The 24,926-nt window shown below is 43.6% G+C and overlaps 1 protein-coding gene across 1 annotated transcript in view; it reads left to right on the plus strand.

The window, feature by feature from the left end:
* Positions 1 to 24,926, plus strand: part of THADA (THADA armadillo repeat containing) — a 326,156-nt gene that overhangs the window by 203,180 nt on the left and 98,050 nt on the right. Inside the window, exon 30 of the mRNA XM_045980964.1 lies at positions 19,101 to 19,216. Within this exon, the coding sequence (XP_045836920.1) occupies positions 19,101 to 19,216 (116 nt within the window). The remainder of the gene's footprint in view (positions 1 to 19,100; positions 19,217 to 24,926) is intronic.

The raw sequence follows: 24,926 nt of genomic DNA on the forward strand, positions 1-24,926 counted from the left end.
GAGCAGGAAGAAAATCTTGAAATTTCTAAGGTCAACTATTTAATGGGCCAGAAGTGTTCTGGATTTCATTGCATCACTTATTTGTACCCCAAACTAGTTCGGCTCTAGGAGGGGTGCTTCTCCTGGTCATTCATGCGGGGAGCAGGCAGGCAGACACGAGTAAGGAGGAAGCGTTTGGAATAGTAGCTTGGCAAATGTGAGGAGAGACTCTTCCAAGTTTAAAGGGCAGCTGGCAAGACTGCCCAAAGGCAGGAATGGAGGAAGCAGGAGACCAAGGGAGCTATGTGGTAACAGTGTTTTTCGGTCAAGATCAAGGGGTGTGGAGTAAGGGTTGTGGGAAACCAGGGCAGAGATAACACTAATAACTGCACATGGGACACATCTTCTAAGTGTCAAGGAGGTCAGCCATGCACACTAACCCTGGGTCCTCATGGTGTCCTCGAGAGGTCCTCCCCCAGAGCAATAGAGGGAGGTTGGTTATATTGTTTCAGTTTTACATCTAGAGCCCAGGTGGTGCTGGGGGGCTTTGTCCCGGGTAGTGAACTAGAGAAGAAAGTAAGAACCAGAGCCAATACATGTTCTGGCCTGTGGTGTTAGGTTGGGTAAGAATTGGGGGGTTGGAAAAGAGCAGGAAAAGACAATCTTGTTGTTGATTTGAGTTGGTGAACGGATTTCAGCATTGGGAAGTGGGAAAATAAGTTATCAACATGTTAAAAAAGTGGTCAGTGGGGATACTGAAAGGGGGCTGAAAATGTTGGGAAGTTTTTCAACTGCGAGCAGAGAAAGGAACTGTTGAACGAGGAGCAGAGGTGATGGTTCACAAGTGTGTGAACAGAAAAGGTGTTTGTGTCTCCTTCAGGTGACACACAGATGGCATGCTATGCTGACCGTTGTGATCGTCTCAACCACGTTTTCCCTAAGAAGCATAATACTTGAAAAATAGTTTGCAGTGGAGAAAGTTTTTAAAAATTAAACTTTGTCTCAGAATTAGTCTATGGTGGCGGCCTTTTCCCTTCTCCGTAGTGGTGGAGAGACTAGGAAAACAGCAGACACTAGGAAGGCAGCAAAACAGATCTTTACTATCTGCTCATACGTCTGGTGTCTCAGTGTTCCTTGAGAATCATTCCTTTGCAGTTAGTGTAACCTTATAGCTCGCCTCGAAGGATACATTTAGCTATTTCTAATTAGCACCTGATGCTAATTTTTTAAAGGATTACAAGAAATCAAAATGTGGTTCTAAGAGCATCTAATTAATGCAAGCTCACAATACCAATTGGTACTTGAAAGTAAATGTGTAATTCACCCAACAAGGCTTTTTAATAGGTTAGGAACTCTCTAATCAGAGAATTTACAACATATCCCAGGAATAACATGACTATAATATGATAATATTGAATATCAGGGACTTGAATATAGGGAATCTTTTAAAAATTTGTTTCTTAAATTTTTGTGATAATATACACATGAAGTTTACCATCGTAACCATTTTTTAAATTTTTATTATTAATTTTTATTAACACCATCTTAAACATTTTTATGTGTTCTGTTCAGTAACGTTAAGTTTGTTCACATTGTTGTGCAAGTAACCTCCAGAACTTCTTCATTTTGCAAAAGTTGCAAAAGTTGAAGCTTCATACCCGGTAAAACAACTCCCTACTTCTCCCATCCCCAACCCCTGGCAACCGTCATTCTACTTTCCGTGTCTGAGTTTGACTACTCTTAACATCTCATATAAATGAAATCAAATGCTATTTGTTTTTTAGTGACGCTTATTTCTCTTTGCGTAGTATCCTCAATATTCATCCACGTTGTAGCCTGAGGCAGCATTTCCTTCCTTTTTATGGCTGAGTAATACTCCATTGTATGGATATGCACCCACTATCCATTCATCGGCCATTGAACACTCGGGCTGCTTCCACCTTTTGTTGTGAACAATGCTGCTATGAATATGGGTGCACAAATACCTCTTTGAGACCTTCCTTTCAGTTCTTTTAAGTGTATACCCAGAAGTAGAATTGCTGGGTCATATATTTTAAGAAATTCAATGTTCAGTTTTTGGAGGGACTTCAGTACTTTTTTTTCCCGTAGAAATGTACAGAATCTGGGGCACCTGGGTGGCTCAGTCTGTTAAGTGGCTGCCTTCGGCTCAGGTCATGATCTCAGGGTCCTGGGATCAGGCTCTCTGCTCAGCAGGGAGTCGGCTTCCCCCTCTCTCTCTGTCTGCTACTCCTCCCGCTTGTATTCTCACTCTCTCTTTATCTGTGTCAAATAAATAAAATCCTGAAAATAGAAGTAATGTACAGAATCTTAATTTCTAGTTTTAATTAGACAGTAAGGAATTTCACTGGGTACCTTGATGGTCTATTTCTTTCTGGGCCTCATTTCCCTCTAATATTAAGAACTAGTGGCCATAAACTTAATACTTTCTCATTGACATTCCTCCACTGTGTCGTGGGTATCTTCCCTCCCTACCCACCTGTATACCCAGTTCTACTAAAACAATTAAATCATCTGTTTTTCACTGAAATTTTTTGGGAGACCTGAGAAGTAGGAAAACCCAAGTGGCCACAGAGGATAACTCCCAACTATGGATGCAATTCCAAATTTCGTTATCTGTGGCTTTCTCCTTATTGAAACCTCACATTCTTCAGGAAATGAGCCTTTGTTTCACCCCACCTTATTTAGATCTTTTATTAACTGAATCTCTATGTGCTTATAGTTTACTAGACAGTAGTTTTCATTTGTTGGTATTTTACTTTTTAAGTAAAATTGATTTTATCTTATATTTAATAAAGTCATCTAGAACCCGCCTGACTTGCTAAATCTGTGCCAAGCTAAGAAATAAAAGAGTAAAAAACTGCTTGAGAATTGCCTATTAAATATTGCATTTTCTCTCAGTGAGCATGTGTCCTGGAGGGAACAGTGAGATGTAAGTTGGAAATGTATGATCTCTTTGGTGTCTCTGGCTATGCTGGATATGATTCAAGGTGATTTTTACTGTACCCAATGTTCACCTTAACCGCTAGCTTTAGACCCTGCTCCCACCAAGGATATGACAATATTGTACTTGTGTGCTGTCTCCTCAAATAAATCATAGACTTCAAGGAAGTAGAAATTACCATAACTTGCACCCCTGTTGGGCCAGGAGATGATGCCTTTTCATCTGAGCCAATGAGAGTTCTGCTCCATCCTCTGACCAAGCCACAAGCCTGGCCCTCTGCTGATCTTCATGTTCTCAGTCAGTGGCACTACCATTCACTCAGTTTTTCAAGGTGGAATCTGGGGATCAAGTTTTGATTCCTTCCTTTTCTTTGGCTTGGCATCTAATCCACCAGTATCATCTGCTTCTCTGCTCTTCATCTCTATACCGCCACCCTTGTCCAAGTCACACTCATCTTTTGCTTAGACAATGGCATTTGTCTCTGCTTATAATCTTGCCCCCTTCAATCTCTTTCTGTGTAGGGCAGAAGAACCTTTTTAAAACACAGGTGAGATTAACTTCATTCTCTGCTTAAAATCCATTAGTCATTTTCCATCACACTAAATAAATCCAGACTTCTTAAAATAGTTTATAAGTGCCAAAATGACCTGACCAGCCCTGCTTCTCCAACCTCATCTCAGGCTGCTTTCCTCCTTTCATTCAACCCTAACCTCGTGAACCTTCTAATGCGCCAGCCTTGCCCTGCCCCAGGGCCTTGGTACATTCTCTTCACTCTACCTGAGGAGGCTCAACTTCCTTATAATATTAACATAAGTTCAGCGTTTCCATTTGTTCTTCTAATGATAAAATGCCTACTATTCTCCAAAGTTAAAGGCAACACAAAAAACACTACAGTGTAAGACTGTAGGCTTCGCTGTATAAATATCCCGATATCCACATTGTGAGACAAATAGACACAGGAAAAGTGCTTTGCTTCCTTTGAATCAAATGAAAGCAGACTGGCCAGATTCACCCAGGAAATGAATTGGGTGGAGGCTAAAGTATTCGTATTCGTTAAAATGTTACCTGATTTGGGTCATTCAGGAAATACTTAGGAAAATAGAATGTGCTTACTTAGCTTATTTTGAAGTGTTTGCCTCTCTGAAGCAGGTCAAAGGAGCTGGAAATTGTTCCTCTGGATATGTGAATTTATGGAGCGTGCTCTGTTGGAAAAAGTATCAAGGATAAGCCTCTTGAGGGTCATAACTAATAGAGCTAATATCTTCAAGGGTCACCAGATTATTCTTCTGAGACACTGAATGGCACAACTTACTCTTAGGTATAAATCACAAATGTGGAAAATGTAGCTTATAACAAAAGGGCAAACTTGATAGTAAGTACTATACTTATACTTCTCAAATGATTACCCTGAGGGACAATCATTAATTCATCCTTGCCATACACTTGGTCGTTATTATGAGCTATAGTAAGATGATTAGAGAGCTCTGTTTCTGGGAAAATCATCAGAGACCACTAAGATAAGTATTGCTGAGGAATAATACTGCACGAGACAGAAGTCCAGTGGCCAAGCAAAAACAATTGCCAAATAAAAAGAATATAAGTGAGTACCACAGAGGAATTAAGAAAGCGACTTAATAATACAGAGTCTGGAGAATGTGGATACCCTAGATGGATGGAGAGGGGTGAGATGAATTTCCTTTCCACACCCAACACCTAGCCATGCCTGAAGTGTACAGCAAAATTAAAATCACACACGGGCATGCTATCCATTAATAAGAATACCTGGTTTTTTAAGGAGTAATTACAAAGTACTTTTCCCATCAGTTATCTTTTAGACTTCACAAGAGCTCATGAGATGATTTGTATTATTAGCTCCATGTTGTAGATGAGGAACCTAAGGCCCAGAGAGGTTAAATCATTTTCCCTAAGGTCACCAACTAGGTCTTGACTGGCTGCGAAGCCTGTGCTCTTACAATAGGCCAGTGTTTCTCGGCTTTTGCACTACTGACACTTGGGGCTGAATGATTCTTGGTCTCGGGGGGCTGTCCTTTGCACCCACCATAGGATGTTTAGTGGCATCTCTCACCTCTACTCATGCCCCTTTTCAGTCGTGGCAACCAAAACATGTTTCTAGACATTGCCAAATGTCTCACGGGGGCAAAGTCACCCCACATTTAGAACCACTGGCCTGAAGACCCAAGTTCCTCAGTAGGAACCCAGTGGGAACCACTGGGTCCTGTTGTCCCTTCGCAGTCAGCCTCATACCTGGCCAAGAAGGCTTGTTTATTGGGGAAATGCGTAACAGCATCTCCTAAACTTGCTTCTCACACCCTTCCGGCAACACAGGGAAAGGGGACTAGCCAAAATGGATTATGGATAGTTACTTAGAAAGAGCCCTTGTCTCATTCAGCCGGTTACTCAGCAAATAAACATAACAATTCCTGGGAGAACGGTTTCATAGAGGCACCAGTGTTTGAGCTGAAGTAGGTTGAGAGGGAAGATCACCAGTTTACTGGAGATGAGCTTGGGGAATGACGAATTCATGTAGAGAACACAGCATGTTGGTAGGCTGGGAGTAGCCAGCGGGCTGATGGCCCAGGCCACAAACATGCCGGCTGGAGGACTTGCATTCACCCGGTCGTTTCACTCTGTAAGCCAGCCCATTCTCAAGCAGTCTTGGTGTTTACTTTCACTATTGGGTTAACTATTGCCTTGAAAATACTGTTTATCTCAGCCCACATGGTAATTGCCTTAAATTTAAAATCAAATCAACAAACTTTCGCATTCCAGTAAGGCTCTGTAGGAGATAAAACGACATGGTTTACACAGAAAGATAAATAGCAATCAAGGCAACATAACTTAGGTGCCAAATGAGTGGTTCAGATAATACAATGGAGTGGGAGGATGGGGAGATTGCACTACCTAGAATTGTCGGGGAGAACTGCACCAAGGGGGCCAATGAGCTGAGCCTTAATGGGTAGGTGGAAAGGATATGAAATCTGTATAATAGACTGGGGAATCACACAGCCCCACCCCCACCCCAGGTAAAAAACAGTATGTTTTAGATGCTTGTTTTAATACCATCTAGTCTCATTATTTGGGGAAATGTCTAATAGCAGATATGAAATCCATTTAGAGACTTCATCCATGATAACTGTCCAGAGTTCGTTGTCAGGAAAACTCACGAGCGAGTTGTGTGTAAAATGCAAAAGCATTTTTGCTTTTCTCAGGGGTTAGAGGAAGTTCGTAAGGATTGGTTTCACTGACCCTTTGCTCTCATTAGACTCACTGAATCACCCTTCTCTGAAGAAAGGTGCCCTCATAGGAATCTGGGCTCCAGATTTGGAGAGACCTTACTGCAACCCATGTGTATGGCTTTGGGCATTACATATACTCCGTGGGATGGTGGGAGGCAGTTATCAACATGGGTGACAGAGGTTTTTGCTTCTCAAGACACTACCTGGTTTATTCCATGAATCCCCAGCATCCAGGAGACTTTTTTTTTGTTTTAAGATTTTATTTATTTATTTGACAGAGAGAGAGAGAGATCACAAGTGGGCAGAGAGGCAGACAGAGGGGAGTGAGGGAAGCAGGCTCCCCGCTGAGCAATGAACCCGATGCGGGGCTCAATCCCAGGACCCCGAGATCATGACCTGAACCGAAGGCAGAGGTTTAACCCACTGAGCCACCCAGCCGCCCCTCAAGGAGACTTTTATAATTCTGCATAAAATGGACACGGCAGATGTTCCTGTGCTCACTGCGGGAGGTGTTGAGTGGCAAATGAACAAACAAACGGGGCCGGGGGGAGCCACCCAAATCTCCATTCCTAGGGGCTTAGAGGAATCCTTTTTCTCCTTCCTCCAAGTGAAAATATAAACAGTGGCTTTATAAACAGTTGTCACTTTCTGACTTATAAAGATTCACAGTCTTTTCCTTTTGTTTACTTTGATGACCTTTGAAATAAGCTGCAACCAAGACTCAAAAAATTTTTTTTCCATCTTCATTTTTCATAAAGAGGAGTCTCTGTTACTACAGTGTGCTGGAAGCCAGCAGACTCCCAAGGCTGGCTCTCACCCAGGCCCAGGCTCGAAAGGCCTTCTGCCCCAAACCCCCTCACTGGGCAGCTCAGAGTAATGTGCATTCGCAGCCCAAGAGCATGCAAAAGGCCTTTTTTCTGTGGGTCGGCTCTTTTTATAGGCAAATTTTACAGCTCTAAAATCTGGGAAATGCAAATTAATAGAATACTTTGTATTTCCTTTGCTCTTGCCAGGGAGCCACCCTTAGAGAGAGAACTCTCAGGAGTGCTGTTGCCCCCCAGACTCCACCCCCCCCCCCCGTTGTCACCCCCACCCTCTGTGGCCAGCCTTCTCTACCCTAAGTGGGTCTCTCCTCAGTGTGAGCTGCTCTTCCACCCATATTGGGCACAGATCTGAAAAGCCCTAGGAGAGCAGGAATAGCCTTGGGAAGGTCCTAAAGTCTTCTCTCTCATGCTTTGAAAAGTTCCTTTTCTTTGTATCTCTTGGCGAGAAATGCCACCCAGCCACCTGCCCCAGAGTACTGTAGTGGGTGAATTTTCACATTGAGCATGGAGTTGAGGGATACATGATAAAAAGAGTATTGTTATTCTGTTTCTGACTCCAAAAATAATGCATTCTTCCTTTGTGGTGCTAGAACAGTCCTGTATCTTAGTTGTGGTGGTGGTTACACAAATGTGTGCATGGGGTGAAACTGCCCCCCCCCCAACAGCCACACACATGAGTACGGGTCAAAACTGGCAGAAACTGAACAAGGTGTGTGGTCTTGTGAACAGCAGTGCAATGTCAGTGTTCTGGCTTTGAGACAATACTACAGTCATCTAAGAAGTCACAGTTGGGGGAAGCCAAATGAAAGGCACACCAACTCTACCATTTTTGCAATTGTTGCAAGGCTCTAATTACTTCAAAATGAAAAGTCAGAAAAAAGTAATGCATTCTTACTGTAACATCTTCCAAATTCCAGAAATATGTGATATTGAATACAAAAATTCTACCCCCACTGTTAACAATTTCACATTAATAAAAATAGGATCATGCTATGTTTGCAGCTTGCTTTTTTACTTATCAGTATGTCTTGGAGATAAATTTCATGTCAGTCCAAATAGATTTGTAACTTACTTTTAATGCCTCTTTCTCTTCACCATATATGATGGGATACTTAAAGAAATACCCCATAATTTTTTCAACTGGTCCTGTCCTTGGTGTTTCTAAATTTTCCGGTTCCAGTCAGTGCTGCTGAAGATCATCCTTGGGCATCTGTATCTTTACCCATGCCCCTGAGTGTTTCTGTGAACTAAATTCCTGGAAGTGGGGATTGCAAGATGGGGAAAGTACCTGTTTTCCATTTTGATAGCAACCGCCAGACTTCCAAGTTGCTGCTTTGTCCAGCTCTGGGGGTTACCGTTTATACAGAATACCTTGTATCTGCAACAAAATGGCCCTGGTGATTACCCCCCAAAAAGAGTGTGATGATTTGTACTCCCACCAATGATGAATGAGAGTGTCTGTTGTTTTACCCAGTAATTAATTGGGTTCTACCTTTTAAAAAATTGTTTTAATTGCATTTCCTTAACGATTAATGAAATTAAACGTTTCTTCATGTATTTATTGGCTATTTGCATTTCATCTGTGAATGGCTTGTTTTTATTTCTTGCTAAATATTTGCAGTTCCCAAAGTGTGTGCCAAAGTGCTGTGGGATATTTTAAATTTTTGTGAGCAGCCCAGTGACACTTGCCATCTGTGAGAAACTGTGTGAACTACTGGCTTGAAATAATTTACAGTTATCAACATTAGCTCACCCTGCACTCCTTTTGATGATGCCACACATCTTTGCAAAGTTGAGTATTTGAGAGTTGCTGTGGTAGAAAGCGAGTACCATGGGAAAATCAATGTGGACCAGGAATATGGGTGGTAGAGTCCAGTGATTCCAAGGCTTGGGAAGTTGTGAAGTACCCAACAGGCACACACATATCATTAGTAAGTAATTGTGGTTATTAAAGAATGAAATCAGAGTATTTTTTCTTTCAATGTATGTGTATTATTTTTTCAAACAGTTTCTAAGTTGTTATGGCATAAACATTTATGCGGTTATTTGGATCTTACTACTTAATAAATGGAACTATTAGGTATTTCTTTTGGCCTAGAGGTACCATGAAAAAATTATTGAGGTGTAAGGGTACTATGAATGGAGAAAGCTTGTCATATTTCATTCCATTACTTTCATTTTTGTTACTGATTTGGAAGAGGTTTATTCCTTAGAGGAATTAGCAAATGTTTTACCCCTTGTTTTTTACCTTCAAAAATTCCTAGTAATTTTTGGTATACAAAAGATTCCAGTTGTTATGTTGACATTATACATCTTTTGTGTGTGTGTGTGTGTGTGTGTGACTTTGTTTCATTCTTAGAAAGCCCATTCTTACCTTATGATTATACAGTATTTTCTTGTTTTCTTCTAGCACTTTTATAGTTTTTTTTTTTTTAAATGTTTGATTAGCTCCTCCATCTAGAATTTATTTCAGTGCAAGGCTTTGGGTAAGGATCCAGATGTATTATTTCCATAAGACTTAGTCAGTTGTCTTTTTTTCCTGAGCCACCCAGGCACCCCACATCATTTGTTTTTGATGTAGTGTTCCATGATTCATTGTTTGCATATAATACCCAGTGCTCCATGCAATATGTGTGCTCCTTAATACCCATCACCAGGCTAACCCACTTTTACCATTCTCTGAATTTCCAGCAAATTTATTTCTGGACCCTTGATCCTCTCCCTTACAGTGCTTAGTGTTCTATCTTGGATTTTATGCATTTTATTTATTTATGTTCATAACTTACTTCCTATACCGGATTATAAGCTTTTTACACTTACTGCATCTCTATGTCCTGTAGCTGTTCTCTTTTCTCTTTCCCTCCTTCTCTCCTAAAGCCTTTTTCTAAAACTTTTATTATGGGAAAATTTGAATATACACAGATATAGACAGAATAATATAATGAATCTCCTGTACCCGTCACTCAGCTTGAACATTGATTTATAACTAATATTGTTTCATTTATTCCACTACCAGCTTTCTTCCTCCTGTATTGCTAAAATTAACTCTCCCGACTGAACAAATTATCCATGTTATTATTCATTAACAAGTTTTCGTACCTCAGAGAGATGCTTATTGATCTCATTATTGTCTTTAAGGAAACTCAATAGTTAAAGGTCCAGATAGATAGAAAAGATAAAATGGCAAGTATAATAAAAGCTTCTCCTAATTAAGTTAAACTGAGATTTATTTTACAAATAAATAATTTGTCATTTAAAACATTTTATATATAGCTTTGGGTACAGTTTATATGTAGCTGGGTGGCTCAGTGGGTTAAGCCTCCGCCTTTGACTCAGGTCATGATCTCGGGGTCCTGGGATCAAGCCCCACATCAGGCTCTCTGCTCGGCAGGGAACCTGCTTCCCCTCTTTCTCTGTCTGCCTCTCTGCCTACTTGTGATCTCTGTCTGTCAAATAAATAAATAAAATCTTAAAAAAAAAACCACTTTATATATAGCTTTACAGAAGGATATCTGTTAGTAAGTTAGTTAGTCTTTGATTAGAGCAGATATTATATCCGTGTTTAGTAAATTGTTTGTTTTTCTTTAAAGATTTTATTTTTAAGCAATCTCTGCATCCAGTGTGGGGCTCAGACTCACAACCCTGAGATCAACAGTCGCCTGCTCCACTGACTGAGCCAGCCAGGTGCCCTAATAAATTAATGCTTTACATGCAAGCTTTTGTTGGGATGTTGGGTTATCACTGAATACCTTTGACATCGCTTTCTAAACCTCACTCTTACCCAGTAGCTTGAGGCCCTTGATGCTTCTTCTGGGTGAGGGGACTCCTAATTGCATTGTAAAATTTGGAGCACCAGGCTAGAGATAATCTAAGACAAACGAATACTCACTCTCTTATTAATACTGTGTGCTTCTCCCAGTGCCTTTGCGTGGGGCCCGTGTGGAGAGGTCACGTTCAGTACCCTGGCTGCTGCTGTGAACATAGGCTCTGCCCCTGCCACCCATGGCAAGGACGCATGGAACAATTCCAAATCAATAAAGCTCCATTCATAGAGCCCCTCTCTCCTTCAGACAAAGCTACATATCCTTGGGGCCCCAGGGACTATAAAGAACAGGACATAGTCCTTGCCTTCAAAGAGCTATACTTCTGGAAAGGAAATTGTAGATTGATAACCATGATGACAAGATTTAAAAAAAAAATTTTTTTTTTTTTTTTTTTTTTTTTTTTTTTAATCAAATGAAATGAGCTGTTGGGCACTGAGTAGGAAAAGAGTATGTGTTGGTGGCGGGGCGGGGGATGGCGGTTGATGAAAGCTGAGGAAGGTTTTATGGAGGGGGTGGTGTTCGCTGAGCCTTACAGTATGAAAGGAATTTCAATAGGTAGAATTGGAGAGGGTGGTGGTGGGAGAAACAGAAGGAACATCCTGGACAGAAAAACATTTGTAAGTTGTCAGGAATGGGAAATTGTCCCATTTAGCCACAAAATAGGTACGTGAAGTGGAGGAAGAAGGAGGTAAAAACCAGAAAGTTAGGTCAAGACTTCAGTGCTTAGCAAATTCTTTAGGCGGTTGGAAGTTGTTGAAGGATTTTGAACTTGGGAGTGATACAATCAGGGTTTTTGGTTTTTTTTTTAAGATTTTATTTATTTATTTGACAGACAGAGATCACAAGTAGGGAGAGAGGCAGGCAGAGAGAGAGAGAGGAGGAAGCAGGCTCCCTGCCAAGCAGAGAGCCCGATGCGGGGCTCGATCCCAGGACCCTGAGATCATGACCTGAGCGAAGGGCAGAGGCTTTAACCCACTGAGCCACCCAGGCGCCCCACAATCAGGGTTTTAAGGAAGTCTCTCTGCAGCCATGTGTAAAATAAGCTTTGGAGGTAGAGACCAATGAGTCGTTTTCATCTTCTAGGCGTAGGATCCTTGGTTCTTGAACTAGAACAGGGGAGTGTTAATAGAAAGAAGGGAAAGCATTGACACACAAAGTGACTTTTCAGGCCCCTGCACAATCGTGTTTGTGTACATTTTAGTCCTTAAAGAGATTCAGAGGCCTGTTTACTGCGATTCTCTTCCCCGAGCCGGTGTCAGCAAGGAAGTAATCACCCTTCAGAATTAGCACCCTTTTCCCGGCAGCAACAGCACAGCACAGCCAAGTGTCACCTTTTGGGAACTTACCAAGACCTTCCGAAGGATGTGTTCTCATCTGATAAACAAGTTGAGGTTTGGAGGCGCAACCACTTGAAATGCTTCCCGGCCTGTCCTCTAGCATTGGTGGGTAACTGTGGGTGGCACATGCCCACCAAGCCCTTTCTTGTAGGGATGACCAGGTCGAGTAGCTCAGCCCGCCCAGGGTCATACCTCCCGTCCATGGGGCTGTTGATTAAAAAAAAAAGAAAAAGAAAAAGATGCCGAGCTGTCTGTATAGATGACACAGGCAGATACATATACCCAACGAGCACCATTGCCTGCCGGTGGAAGTCAGAGGCTAAGAGGGATGCACTGAGAAGCCTGTGGTCTGGATGAGGATCAGATTAATGGTCCTGAAGCAGAAAACAGTTATATCCTAACCCTTAGTGTAATGATTAGGAAGGAAATATAAGATAGAAAACTCTTCTCTCACTTTCCCATCTCCTATCCCCCCACACACACACCACCTATAAACACATACTAATGCAGTCCACCTTTTAAATAATTTTTGCTGTATCTTTTTCTCCGCATTTATATGATTAAGCGTGTTTCTGTGAATTAGAAAGTTGAGATTCCTCCCTCAGTCATCCCCCTTCTCACACCCTCCCCCACTTTCAGCCTGACTTAAAGCCATAAAATACTTCTGCCTGCCTGCCTTTCGTTCTGTTTGTATGAATTAAGTCGACAGGATAAATATTCACATTCCCAGCTACAGGCTGAAACAATGTTTGCCTGTTCTGCCCAGTGAGTCGAGAGAAAAAGGGGGCCTGACATCACCCTATACTGTACATTCCCGGCATAGATCATTTATTTAAGTCCCTGAAAAAATACAGATGTTTTACCAGCCGAAATAAAATCCTGTGTAAACACTGGGGTTGGAAAAATGTGGCTCTGACTTAGCTGTGGGGGTTGGAGCAGCGCAGAGAGAAGCCTAGGTAAAAATGGCAGAAATTTTAGACTCGGCTGAGTGTGATAGGGGCAAAAGCGTTCTCCCGAAGTCTGCACGCTGCAAAAGAAGAGGACCTGTTTTAGGAAAATACAGCTGCAGAAAGTGGATAGATTCATTGATCCTCAGAGTTTGGGATTGTTAATGATTACGGTACATGGAAGCTGATTTGTATCTGACCTCTGAAATGAACACCCTTCTCCCTTTGGAGTTGTCCTTTTTCACAGCCCGCCTAACCTGGGCCTGTTATTGCTGGATCCTGCTGTTTCTGGAGCTCAGCTGCTGTTGATTTTATAAGGGGGAAAATTGCCTGGAAGCCATGCTTGGTGAAGAGGAAAACCCATCTCAGCGTTGCATTCCCAAACAGCCATATATCATCTTGATCTTGTCTAACACAGGTCACTATTTTAGTCTAGCAGCGTAAACCAGACATATTTTACTGGTGCGGTGCAAGTTTTTTCAGGGATCTGCCTCATGACCCTTTTCAGGCCTGTGGCATTTATTCAAAGAGCATTATATTTGCTCTTGCAAAGTCACTTTTAAGATTCAGAGTTGCCCAAATGGACCCTGTGCTTTACACACGTGCTCAGGGTCTGCCCTGATTCTCTCTGTGGTTAGAGTGGGGCAGGGAGTGGGCAAAGAGAAACTGCTTCCAGGTTCTCTAGATTTTCCTTTGGTCCTCCAGAGATTCATTAGGGCTTGCATCTCGGGCAAGAACGCTAGCCCATTCCCCTCTGCTGCCCGGCCTCCCCTCCTGAGGGCACCCCTCGCGGTCCCGTTGCCCACGACAGTCATGGGCAGGGCTGCTGGTGTGTGCTTGGTTATTGGCATGTGTTTTCTTTTTCTCCGGCTCACAACCGCCTTAGGTCAGCAAAGCTTTCTGCTGCTGCTTTTGCCGAAGACACCTCCAAGTCCACTCTAGTCTTTTTCCAAGGGCCTGCAGAAGCCAGAGGCAACCCTCTGCCTTGCTTCATCCCGTCCCATGGTGTTCATTCATAGAGCTTCCTTTTCACTCTCGAAAGATTTCTTGTTGTGTGAGATAAATTACCACTGACTAGAGCAATCATCACACGGATGTTCCTAACCAAACTCCTGAGGTCCCCTTCCCTCATTCCCAAACCTGCATGTTCCCTTGTAGTCCCTGTCTTGGATGATGGCTTTACATCACCGGCTGCCTGAGTGAAGAGGCTCTTTTCTGACCTTCAACTCCACGTTTAAATGCCAAGTTGCCAAATCCTGTTTCTCCAGCTTCTTCTTCTTCTTCTTCTTCTTTTTTTTAAGATTTATTTATTTATTTATTTGACAGAGAGAGAGAGATCACAAGTAGGCAGAGGGAGAGGGTGAAGCAGTCTCCCCGCTGAGCAGAGAGCCCAACGCCGGGCTGGATCCCAGGACCCTGAGATCATGATCTGAGCCAAAGGTAGAGGCTTAACCCACTGAGCCACCCAGGCACCCCAAGCTTCTCCAGCTTCTAAAATGTCTCTCAATTGTATCCTTCTTCTCTCCATTCCACTCCTTTTACCGTCTAGATTGGGGCTTTCACAAAATCAGAGTCCTATCAGCACCAAGCAGATGAGTGAATGAGGGGGTCTGTTATAAACACACAGCCCTCTTGGTGGTCCAGTCCTTTGTTTTTAAAGTTTTGATAGAGATTTGGGTTCAACAAATACTTAACTTTGCTCTTGATTCTCCAAAAGTTTAAAAAAAAAAAAAGGCAAGAAAGCAGTGATAAAGGACACTGATACTCCACCTTAGTCCCACGAGTAACAGGCAGTTGTGGCATGGCAGAACCCGCCCCCACAGGTGCCTGTTACCCTGTAGGAGCATGGGCCTGGGGTTCCCAGGTCTTCTGATTTTTCAGAAGAAGTTGGAAATCAGGATGATTGTGGTGTGAAATCTCCCAATTCATAAGTGGCAGGTTAAAAATAATACTGTGCAGGTTGAAGAAAACATCTGCAGCCACTTTGGGCCCACCGCCATCCTTGGCTTTCAGCCTCTGGCTTTGACCCTGACCACCTGTAGTCTAGACTGATAGCAATCTTGGTCATCCTGCCCCTTCTTATCCAGCCTCCACAATGTCCTGGCCTTTCCTTTCCAAATTACAGATCTGATCGTGTGAGCACTGTCTCGAAAGAGGCCTGTGCTGCCTGCAGAACAGAGGTCCCTTGGTGGTGCTTTTTAGATCCTCATTCCAACCTGACCCCTCTTTGCAGCTGTGTCTCCTACCGCCTTGCACACACTTGACTTTGCTCTCGCCGTACACAACGACTTGCTGTCCCCGAGCAGTCCTAATATTTTCTATCCATTCATTGGATGTTTTAAGAACAATTTAGGGATTTACAGAAAAACTGAGGAGAGAGTTCCCACATACTCCTTTCTTCCCTAGTTTTCTCCTGTTTTTAATATCTTGCATTAGAAGGGTATGTTTGTTACAATCAATGAACCAGTATTGACCCATCATTATTAACTAAAGTCCACAATTTACATTAAGGTTTGTTGTTTTTGTTGGCTATACTGATATTTTAATACCCTTTAACATTTTTTTTTAATAATTCAGTTTCCTCTCTGCTTGCGTGGTCTTCCCTGGATTCTGACCAGATTTGTTAAAGGGCCAAATAGGAATATGACTTTTTCTGCAAAGCCTTCTCTGAATGTTTATTTTTGGAATGGGGGCTAGAAGGGAAGGAGCAGACAGAAAAAGGAAGAGAACTAACATTTTTATCAGATGCCTAATGGGTGCCAAGTAGCATATATTCCTTTAAATCTCTCTACAGCCCTATAACAGAGACTGTTATATACTACTTACCGAGGAAGCAGAGGTTAAATAAGTTGCCCCAAACCCCATTGCTAGTAACTGGTTCTGCACCGTGTCCACCTGGCTCCCAAGCCTGTGCCCCCACCGCCCACCCTGTAGGGCTGCATTTCCACTAGTCACCTAGCCTCCCTGCTCCCCCTGCTGCAGCGAGGAGTGCGGTGGTGTTCCCCTGTGTCTCCACTCCTTATGTGGGGTTGCAGGAGCTCACCAAACCCAAGGGCACATGTCCAACAGGCAGCATTGGTATACGAAGAGGCACCGCAGTGTGATGATTTGATGTCAATTCAGCAGACGCTCGTTGCATTCCTGTTGTGTGCCGGGCCTGGTCAAGGGTGAGGTCAAGCAGAAGAGGATGGGGATGGTGATGCCGCCAGGCAGGTCATACATCGAGACCAGGCAGGGGCAGGGAAGCTATGGATTTTCCACTTACCTGTGACTAGAGTGTAACCTGCGGGGAGCAGGTGCTCGTGTGTTCTGTGCCGCCGCTCCTAGGACCGTGCCTGGTGGTTGTTTAGTAAATATCTGTGGACTGAATATTTGAATCGTATTGCAAATTTGGGAGACCTAAAATGACACTTCCCTTCTCGGAGCTCTCACATGCATTCATTTGGTTGCACAGGTTTGGTATCTCTGTTTGGTTCAGTGTGGTCCTGCATTGCAAGTTATCTCAGGCCTGGCCTAGTCCACGCTCCTAGCCCAGAGGTTCTCCTGGACCAGAACTTTTGGAGAAGGGGGAAAGCAGGAGGAATTGCCTTGCCCCCGCAGTCTTTTCTGACTGATGGGCAAATAACCCTTCCTGGGAGCTGCCTGGTGCTCCTGGACCTGACCTTGGACCATCGTTCCAGAGGCCTGGCCCCATGTCTGGACTTCACACCAAAGGATGCCCTCATTTTTTGTGGACAAATTAAAACAGACCCTCTAAATGTCAGGGGAAGGTAGCTTTGTATTCAAATACAGTCATTAATTTTCTTGAAGAAAAAAAAAATGATCTCAAACACAGTAACTTGTTCCACACATAGGCCTACAAAACTTTTCTTTCCTCCCCCCCTCCCTCTGTCTTCTCCCCTTCCTCCCCCTCCCTGCCCACTTTTCCCTTGGCTTCTGTGACCTTGTCTTTCACTTCCTCACTCTGTCTCTTCTCCATGCTTCCTTCCACCGTGGTTCTCGTAAGTGTACCTCCCTCTACAGCTGTCCTGTGTAAATAGATCGCTCTCTGGTCCTGGTGAATAACCAGGATCACAATTGTTGTCTGGGTTGTGCCCAAGGTGACAGAATTGATGGACCTGGAAGCTGATTTTCATAAACCAGAGCTACCAAGCGTTTCAAAAACAGCCTTGTTTTTGCCAAGGAAGGGGAGCAAATATAGGACTAAGTTTAAACGTCCATCAGGAGTTATTTTTGAGGTGATTGCTTCTAAATGAGAGGCATTCGAAAATCTCACAGGTTTCTTTACAAGTAAATTCCACAGTCATGTATTTTGCTGGTGTCTGCTGATTAATTACGATTCTGTGACACCATGAAAAGCCCCGGTGGTTGGTTTCGTGCAGCTGTGGAGGAAAGTAAAGCGAGGCCCAGTGACTTTGCCAGCTCTGTCAGGATAGCGGGGATTCGAGCAGAAAGAGCTGTTTTTTTCACTCTGGCAGTCACCACAGAAGAACAGAAGCCCCAGCCAGACCCGTTTCTCCAGACTTCACGACGGGCGGTTTGGGTCCCTGCGGGGGTGTGGTGAAGTAGTGATACTTGATCTGTTGCCTCTGAAATAACAGATCCATTATTAGAGAAAGCATTTTCAGTCTCCACATCGGGACTTGTGTGCATTCTCCTACACAATTAGGTCTGTTTAGACCAAAAAAAAAAAAAAAAAAAATAGTACTTACATGTAGTAAAGTAATCACAATTTTAAAAAAAAAAATTCTCTACACAATTTGTTGTTGGTGACTGCAGATGCCTGACCCGGGAAAACTGCTAGGTCATTCCTGTTCAGGCTCTGATGATTCTGGATGTCTTTTGTCTTGGCCTCTTGCTTCTTCTCATTATTCGCCTCCCTATTTAACTCTCACTTAGACTCCTCATCGGCTGGAGAGGAAGAGAAGAAAAAGCTAAATCTCGTCGCTTTGAAAGAGTCACCTGTAGCTCTGGTGAAGGATACAATAGGGAAGGGAAGCAAACTGATGATTAAAATGGACTTTCCAAGTTCTCAGTGTGTTCATGGGTACTAGCTTTGTTCCGCCCACTGATTCCATTTGACTGAGATGAGGAGACCGAAGGAGCTCTCTGACATGCGTCCTCACACTCCTTGGCACTGGCTAAGGTCAGAAGAGCTTGTCTGTGCCTTAGTCCTCTCTCTCTGCTGCAGCTTTGGACTCCTCACAGTGTTGTTGGTGTCATCACTGAGTGTGAACCATGACGTGCTTACATGAGCCATGCACACAAATACACACACGGTCATGTGTCTGCTGAATCTGTGGCCTTCATTCTAAGTGGAGGCAACTAGAGGATGTGTCCTTCTCTGCCCAGTTCTCATACATCATGTCATGTCAGAGTGAGAGCAGCTTCTGTCTGTTTTGCTGCTTCCACTCCATGTCTCGGTGAAAAACTGCGGAAAAAAATTGAGATCATTTATAGACATCACCATCTGTGTTTGCAAAGGCAAGCAGCGTCGTGGCCTGCTTCTTTGGCCAAGACTGTTCTGATAAACCCAACCCACAAACCAGTTTGGACTGTGAGACTGTTGATTTTTCCTCTGCAGTGAGACTTTGACTTGACAAGGTATATTTTTTTCATGTTAGACGGGTCACAGAGAGCAAGGTGTTTGCCTTTCTTTGCTAAAATCGCTTGATAGGCTGTTGGAACTAATAAGCTCTTGTATCAAATGAGTGTTTGGTCACTGAGTAGTCACCCTACTTGCGCAGGGGGACCCAGAGCAGAGGTAGGGACGGAGGGCCTAGGTTTCCTGCCACTTGCTACGTCCTCCCAAACCAGCTTGCTTCCTGTGTGGAGACCAGAGCCCCATTCTGCAGGTGTCTATTTCCTTTGAGGGGAATATTTTGAGGAAACGTAACAGGGAGGAACTGAACATTTAGGAAAAATACATTTTCACAGCAGGATGTTGCTTTTTTCTCCTTTTTGGTTTAGGTTTTTCATTTGTTACAAGCCTGCACAGACTCCAAGTACAGACTGAATACAGACTTTCAGCAGGAGCTGGCTGACGTTGCTGTCTGTACCAGAGCCAAACTCTGGCTGGCCAAGAGGTATGTTAAAACCCCACATGAGCAAGGAGTTATCAGGGGTTAGGAATACATTGGAGAATGGCTGTTTCTAGTTGTGGGAGTTTTAAAAAGTCATTGGCATGAGTTTTCTAAACTTATTGGAGTATTTATCTTTTTAGAACTTTGGGTTGTGGGAAAGAAAGAAAAATATTTTCTTGACAATTTTTCTGAAACGACTGTATGGCTGCGGGACTTGTAATATGGCCTTTTATCGGTCCACCGATCAGCTTGTTTTTATTAATACCTGCCATGTGCCCAGGCCTGTGTCGAATATCATGGCGGTGAAAGGCAGTAATTGACTCAGTCATGTGGTGCACTCTCTCAGGTGCCACAGCCATTCATAGATTAGAGATTGGGGTAAGACTTGAACAGGCACAGAGAGACCAGTAGAGCGTGAACAAGAAAAAGAAGTACAAGTTGCCCCCTTTCTAGGTAGGCAGGAGAATAGCTTGAATAATTGAGGCAAAGGAGGGTGGAGACATTTATTTTTTCCTTCTCGCCATTCTTCATTTATTCTAGAATTTAGGACATCTACTGTGTGAAAGAAGGAATAAAAAGAAAAAAAAAAAGAATCTCTCATTCAAAACACAGGGAGTCCTCTTTGTAACAATATGGTCAAACCCATGTTGCAAGACTCTGATATTCGCTGGACATTATTACTGCAAGGGCCCCCCAGTATGTCCTCTGTACGTTCCAGCACAAGAGGCCCACGGGCCACCACATTCCATGCCAGAATATCTTGTGTTCGATTAGAAATCAATGTACTGATTGTCTAACAAACCAGCCTTTTCATTTTTCAAAAAATGTCCCTTCGCTCACTTTTGTTGGTTCCCCACCTTATATGTGAAGGCAGGAAACGGGCAGCACAGGCCCAGAAGTCACTGTAATCCAACAAAGTCTTGTCCAACACCAGCTACACACTGGCCTTTGTGTTAGGAGATGGAAGGGATGCAAAGAGAGAGAAAAACTAGCTCTGGCTTCAAGGAACTCAAATCCAGGAGGTGAGAAAGATGTGTAGATAAATAATTTTCATCGCATATGGCAAGGGAAATAAAAAATGGGTGTAGTGAGCCCAGGAGTAGCCCCGAGGAGGGGCAGCAAAGTGCCTTCCAGAGATGAGCAGTATTTCGGCAAGTGGCCAGGGCAGGGAGGGCATTCTGGGCTCTGGTAATGTCAGTGGCAAAGATGTGGCTGTGTGACATGGCATGGCAAGTATGGAGAGCAGTAAACAAGTCAGCTCTTCCGGAACCTTGTAGAAGGTACACGAGGTTGCAGAAATCCACAGAGGCCACACAGTGAAAGCTCCTCAAGGAAACCTGTGGGTGAAAGGGAGCCATTGAAGCCATTTCTCGGTGTGTGGGTGTGTGAGTCTCCACATCTTGTCTAACCACCTATAGCTCTGGGCAGAGATACTGATGGGGAGATTCTCTTGTGTGTGAAATGCCAGTAAAGTGATGGTTAACTCTCATTTTTAGACCAGTCTGTGTTTTCTCTCTCTCATGTAGAGAGCAGGAGTTGACTGACCATAAACTGCTTCTCTGACTGAGCCTAGTATCATTGCCTTCTGTGTGGCTTTCAGGTAACTCCCCTAGGCTGCCTTTCTTGGGAGAATAGGGAACTGTGATCACATTTGTGCTCTCATCTGTTTATCAGTAGCTGGCCGGGTCCTCCTAGCTGTTGTGTCTAGGGATCAGGAAGTCAGGGCTCTCCAGGAACCATGCTATTGAATGAAATCTCTGCTTCTAGCCAGGCTCGCCCCAAGACAGAATCCTAGATTTTCTGTTCTGCAAGTGCTATATAGGCATTTCTGCCCCCTTAGCCTGCTGCCCCTTCTTGGGTTTCATAGAAATTCAACCTCTACTGGCTTCTTGAGTCCATCTCTTCTTGTTGGACGGAAAGGAGGAGATGGTGTCACAGGCCAGCCCTCTGAATGGACCTTCATGCTGTGGGGTCAGTGCCTGAAGATGGATGACCAAGCTGCCATCAGCCTCCTCTTCAGCTGGAGGGGTCTTCCTGTCCTCTTTTAACTTTCCCTCTGGTCCCTATTGCAATTTTCCTGTGAAGCTTTCAGCATCATCACTACCCCACCCCCCCAACACACACACACACACATACCCCTTCTCTTATTTTTCTCCATGATTTTTTCAGCCCTAGAAAACAAAAGCATGAATCACCGCAATTCACTGCGTTTCCACCTTCCTTGCCCAGAGTCCAGGAAAGCCACTTTTATGTTTCCAGTACAGTCCACACTTTATGATCCAAGTGTGAACTTTATGCTTTGGGGGTGGTCTGTAGGTGGTTCTTAACACCAGGCTTCCTCTTGCTCCCCACACACTTTTACTGTGTTAATCAGGATGTGTTCAGAGCCTGAAATCAAGTTTGGGAGGAAAACACACTGGCAGAGCACCATCCCTTCCAAAGCCATGTATCAGTTTTTCTGTATTATCCACATCCTTGACATGACAACCTTGAGATTCCTGAACAGGAAAGGAGAACACTGAATGTAAATGACGAAGTTTCAGCCTGTCCTGTGAGACACGCCCGCCTTGTCCCTGAGGTCCTTTGAGGTCGTTGCCCGGGGAGGTGAGTGCGTGCACGAACACCTCCATGCTCACGCGTGCCCATTCTGGGTCCTGATGGGCCCTTCCCGAAGCTGACCACCGACCACCGTTTCACATTATCACCTGCCTTTCCCATGAAAGACACTGCCACGTGGAGTATTCCCAGTTCCACTGCTCAACAGGCTCTTTATGTCCCTAGCAATTTACATATGAAAGACGAATAAATGTTCCTTTGTGCCTACTAAGGCTTTTCTGTATCTTTTGAGTATAAGCTATGAAACATTAATGTTACTGCCAAAAAAAAAAAAAAAAAGGAAAGCTAGTTTAAATTTTAGCACTGACACCTTTTTTCTTCTACAATTTATTTACGAGCCTGAGTTCCTTCAGTCCATTAAGTACATACACATTAGTGAGGGTGTCACTTACTTGTCTTTTTATTCCCAAAGAAAGTTAAAAAAAAAAAAAAGTTCATTGGAGCCACTGGATAACCAATTCGGTTTTGTAAATTTTGACCCTGAAATTGAGGGCACATAAAATAAAGACTTTTGTCATATATTTATGTTTTGACTTTGCAAGATTAATTGGGATTTATATGAGGTGGTTAAGCAATAGCCATGGAGTTGTGGGGAATTTTTGGTGATGAACGGCCAGCTGGCAACATGGCCTGAGTAGAGGCCTGGGCTTCTGCTCTTACAGGCCGCTTTTCATTCCAAGATGTCAAAACCTTTATGGAAATCAGCTCATTAATCCTTCACGTTCTTTCCTTCCCCTTTTGCCTCCAGGCCTCCCTCCTCAGTCCAGGTCAGTGTCTCTCTCACGGTGTGAGGACCGTACCCCAACTACTGAAGGAAAGGGAAGCCGACCCAGGCCACAAGCGGAGTGCACATAGGGGTGGCTGGCGGGCCTGGAGAGGCTGGCCGCGGGCACCCCTGGAGGGCACTCAGCAGCGCCCTGGGGAGGCTAACAGCCGGCCCCAGCCCTGCGGCCCCAGCTGGACCACAGGCCCGGCCTAAATAGGAAGGATTTTCTGAAAGCCCTGTCACAGAGGCCTAAGAGGAGAAAAGACTTATTATTTTGATCGAGAGTTGGAATTATTACTATATTGGGCTTAAAATTTTTCAGAAATCAATTTGGTTATAAAAGGAAGAGGTAGTGTGTGTGTGTTTCCCTTCAGACAAATGTGGTGAACTCACTGAACCGTCAGGCTCGGTGCAATGGATGACATGATGACCGGGAGGAAAAATGTGCCCTATGAAATGTTTTTTTCACTTTTTTTCTCCCTTGGTCATCAGTGTAGCGTATGCTTATCATAGAAGGTTAGGCAAGTATGAAATTTGGAAAAGAAGAGATTCAGTCTGCTCTTACCAACATCCAGTGGAAGCCACTATTGTTAGTTCACGGTTTTCTATATATACCTACTTAATCTTTGCTCTTGGGCCTTTTTTTTTTAACATAGTTGTGGCTTGACTGTATATATAAGTTAGAGCTTAACTTTTTTCACTTAACAGTATCTTGAAAGTATTTGCTATTATTATTTTTTTAAAAAAACTCTTTATGGTATAGCCACTTTGGAAAATAGTATGGCATTTCCTCAAAAAATTAAATATAGCATTACCATCTGACCTAGCAGTTCTACTTCTGGGTATAGGCCCAAATGAATTGAAAGCAGAGTCTTGAAGAGATATTTGTACACCCGTGATTACAGCAGCAGTATTCACAACAGCCAAAAGGAAGAAGTAACCTAAGTGTCCATTGATGGATGAAGGGGTCAACAATGTGGTGTATATGGACAACGTATTATTCAGCCTTTACAAGGAAGGAAATCCTGATACAGGCTACAACATGGATGGACTTTGAGGACATCATGCTAAGTGCAAGAAGCCAGTCACAGAAAGACAAATACCATATGATTCCACTTCTGGAAGATACTGACAGTGGTCACATTCATGGAGACAGAAAATAGAACGGTGGTTGCCAGGGGGTAGGGGAAAGGGAACGAGGAGATAGTGTTGAATGGGCCTAGCGTTGTACTTTTCACAAAGTGAAATGGAAAGAGTTCTGGAGTTTGTGACTCTGGGTATTGGCATTTATGAAGTGTCCAGATTGGCTGATGGTGAGTTTTTACTCCGGGCAGTAGTTCCTCATGCTGATGGCTGTATATTAGAATCATCTGGAGAAATCTTAAAACCTGATGCCAGGTCCCGCCTCCAGAATTTTTTATTTTTTTGCTTGAGAGCGTGACCCAAGTACTGGTAGTTTTAAAACTCTCCAGGAGATTCTAAAATGCAGTCAGATGGAGAACTACCAATGTGGTTTTGTGCATCCTTGTGTCTCCCATCGCCTTGAGAAAGAAGATGAAGGATGAGTGTTGAGTGAAATAGTAGTCGTGTTACAGGGCACCTGGACATTTCTTCGGAGGCCACAGACTCATTGAAGAAAAATGGAATGACCATCTCTCCAGCCTGCTACCCGGGAGATACAGTTGTTAACACTTTTGTTCCACAGATGTGCCAGAATGAGGGGCCATGCCACTGTGTAGTTTCATATACGAGTGACTTTCCCAGATAGATTACTTAAAAGCTGCCTTAGCAAGATATTTTAACTTATGTCCGTTGCCCTGAGAAGTGCCAATACTGGTACTCTGGGGTGGTCTACTTTCTTGGAAGCTTACACCTCGTTTTTGGTTTTTGAGGGGTAGCTTGAAGAGAATAGACTCGTATTTGTATCACTTCTTTCAACAAATACTTACTGAGCCCTGCTGTAAGCCAAGCTGTATTAAATACTGCAGCTACCTATTAAAACCAAACTTCAGTGTAGAGAGGGCAACAAAAGAGAGTCTTGTCAAATGGAATCATGGACCTCGCACTTTAGAACTAGAAGGAATCCTGAAGTTGCTTGTAGTGCACTCCCATCCCCATCCCCATGTATATGGGAAAGTGCTGCACAGAGCAGTTGGGGAATTTGCTTTCACACAGCCTACCAGGGCAAAGGTAAGATCCTGTGGACTTAGTTCCCTGCTCCTTGTGGGGCTCCTTCTGCTGCCTCCCCCCACCCCTTGCCTCCATCTGTCCAAGTGTTTTTATGTCAAGGCTTTTGAATGTCAAAAGGTTAAGCATTTTCAAGAACAGTGC

Source organism: Meles meles, chromosome 16 (genome assembly GCF_922984935.1).
Source record: "Meles meles chromosome 16, mMelMel3.1 paternal haplotype, whole genome shotgun sequence".
Lineage (NCBI taxonomy): Eukaryota > Metazoa > Chordata > Mammalia > Carnivora > Mustelidae > Meles > Meles meles.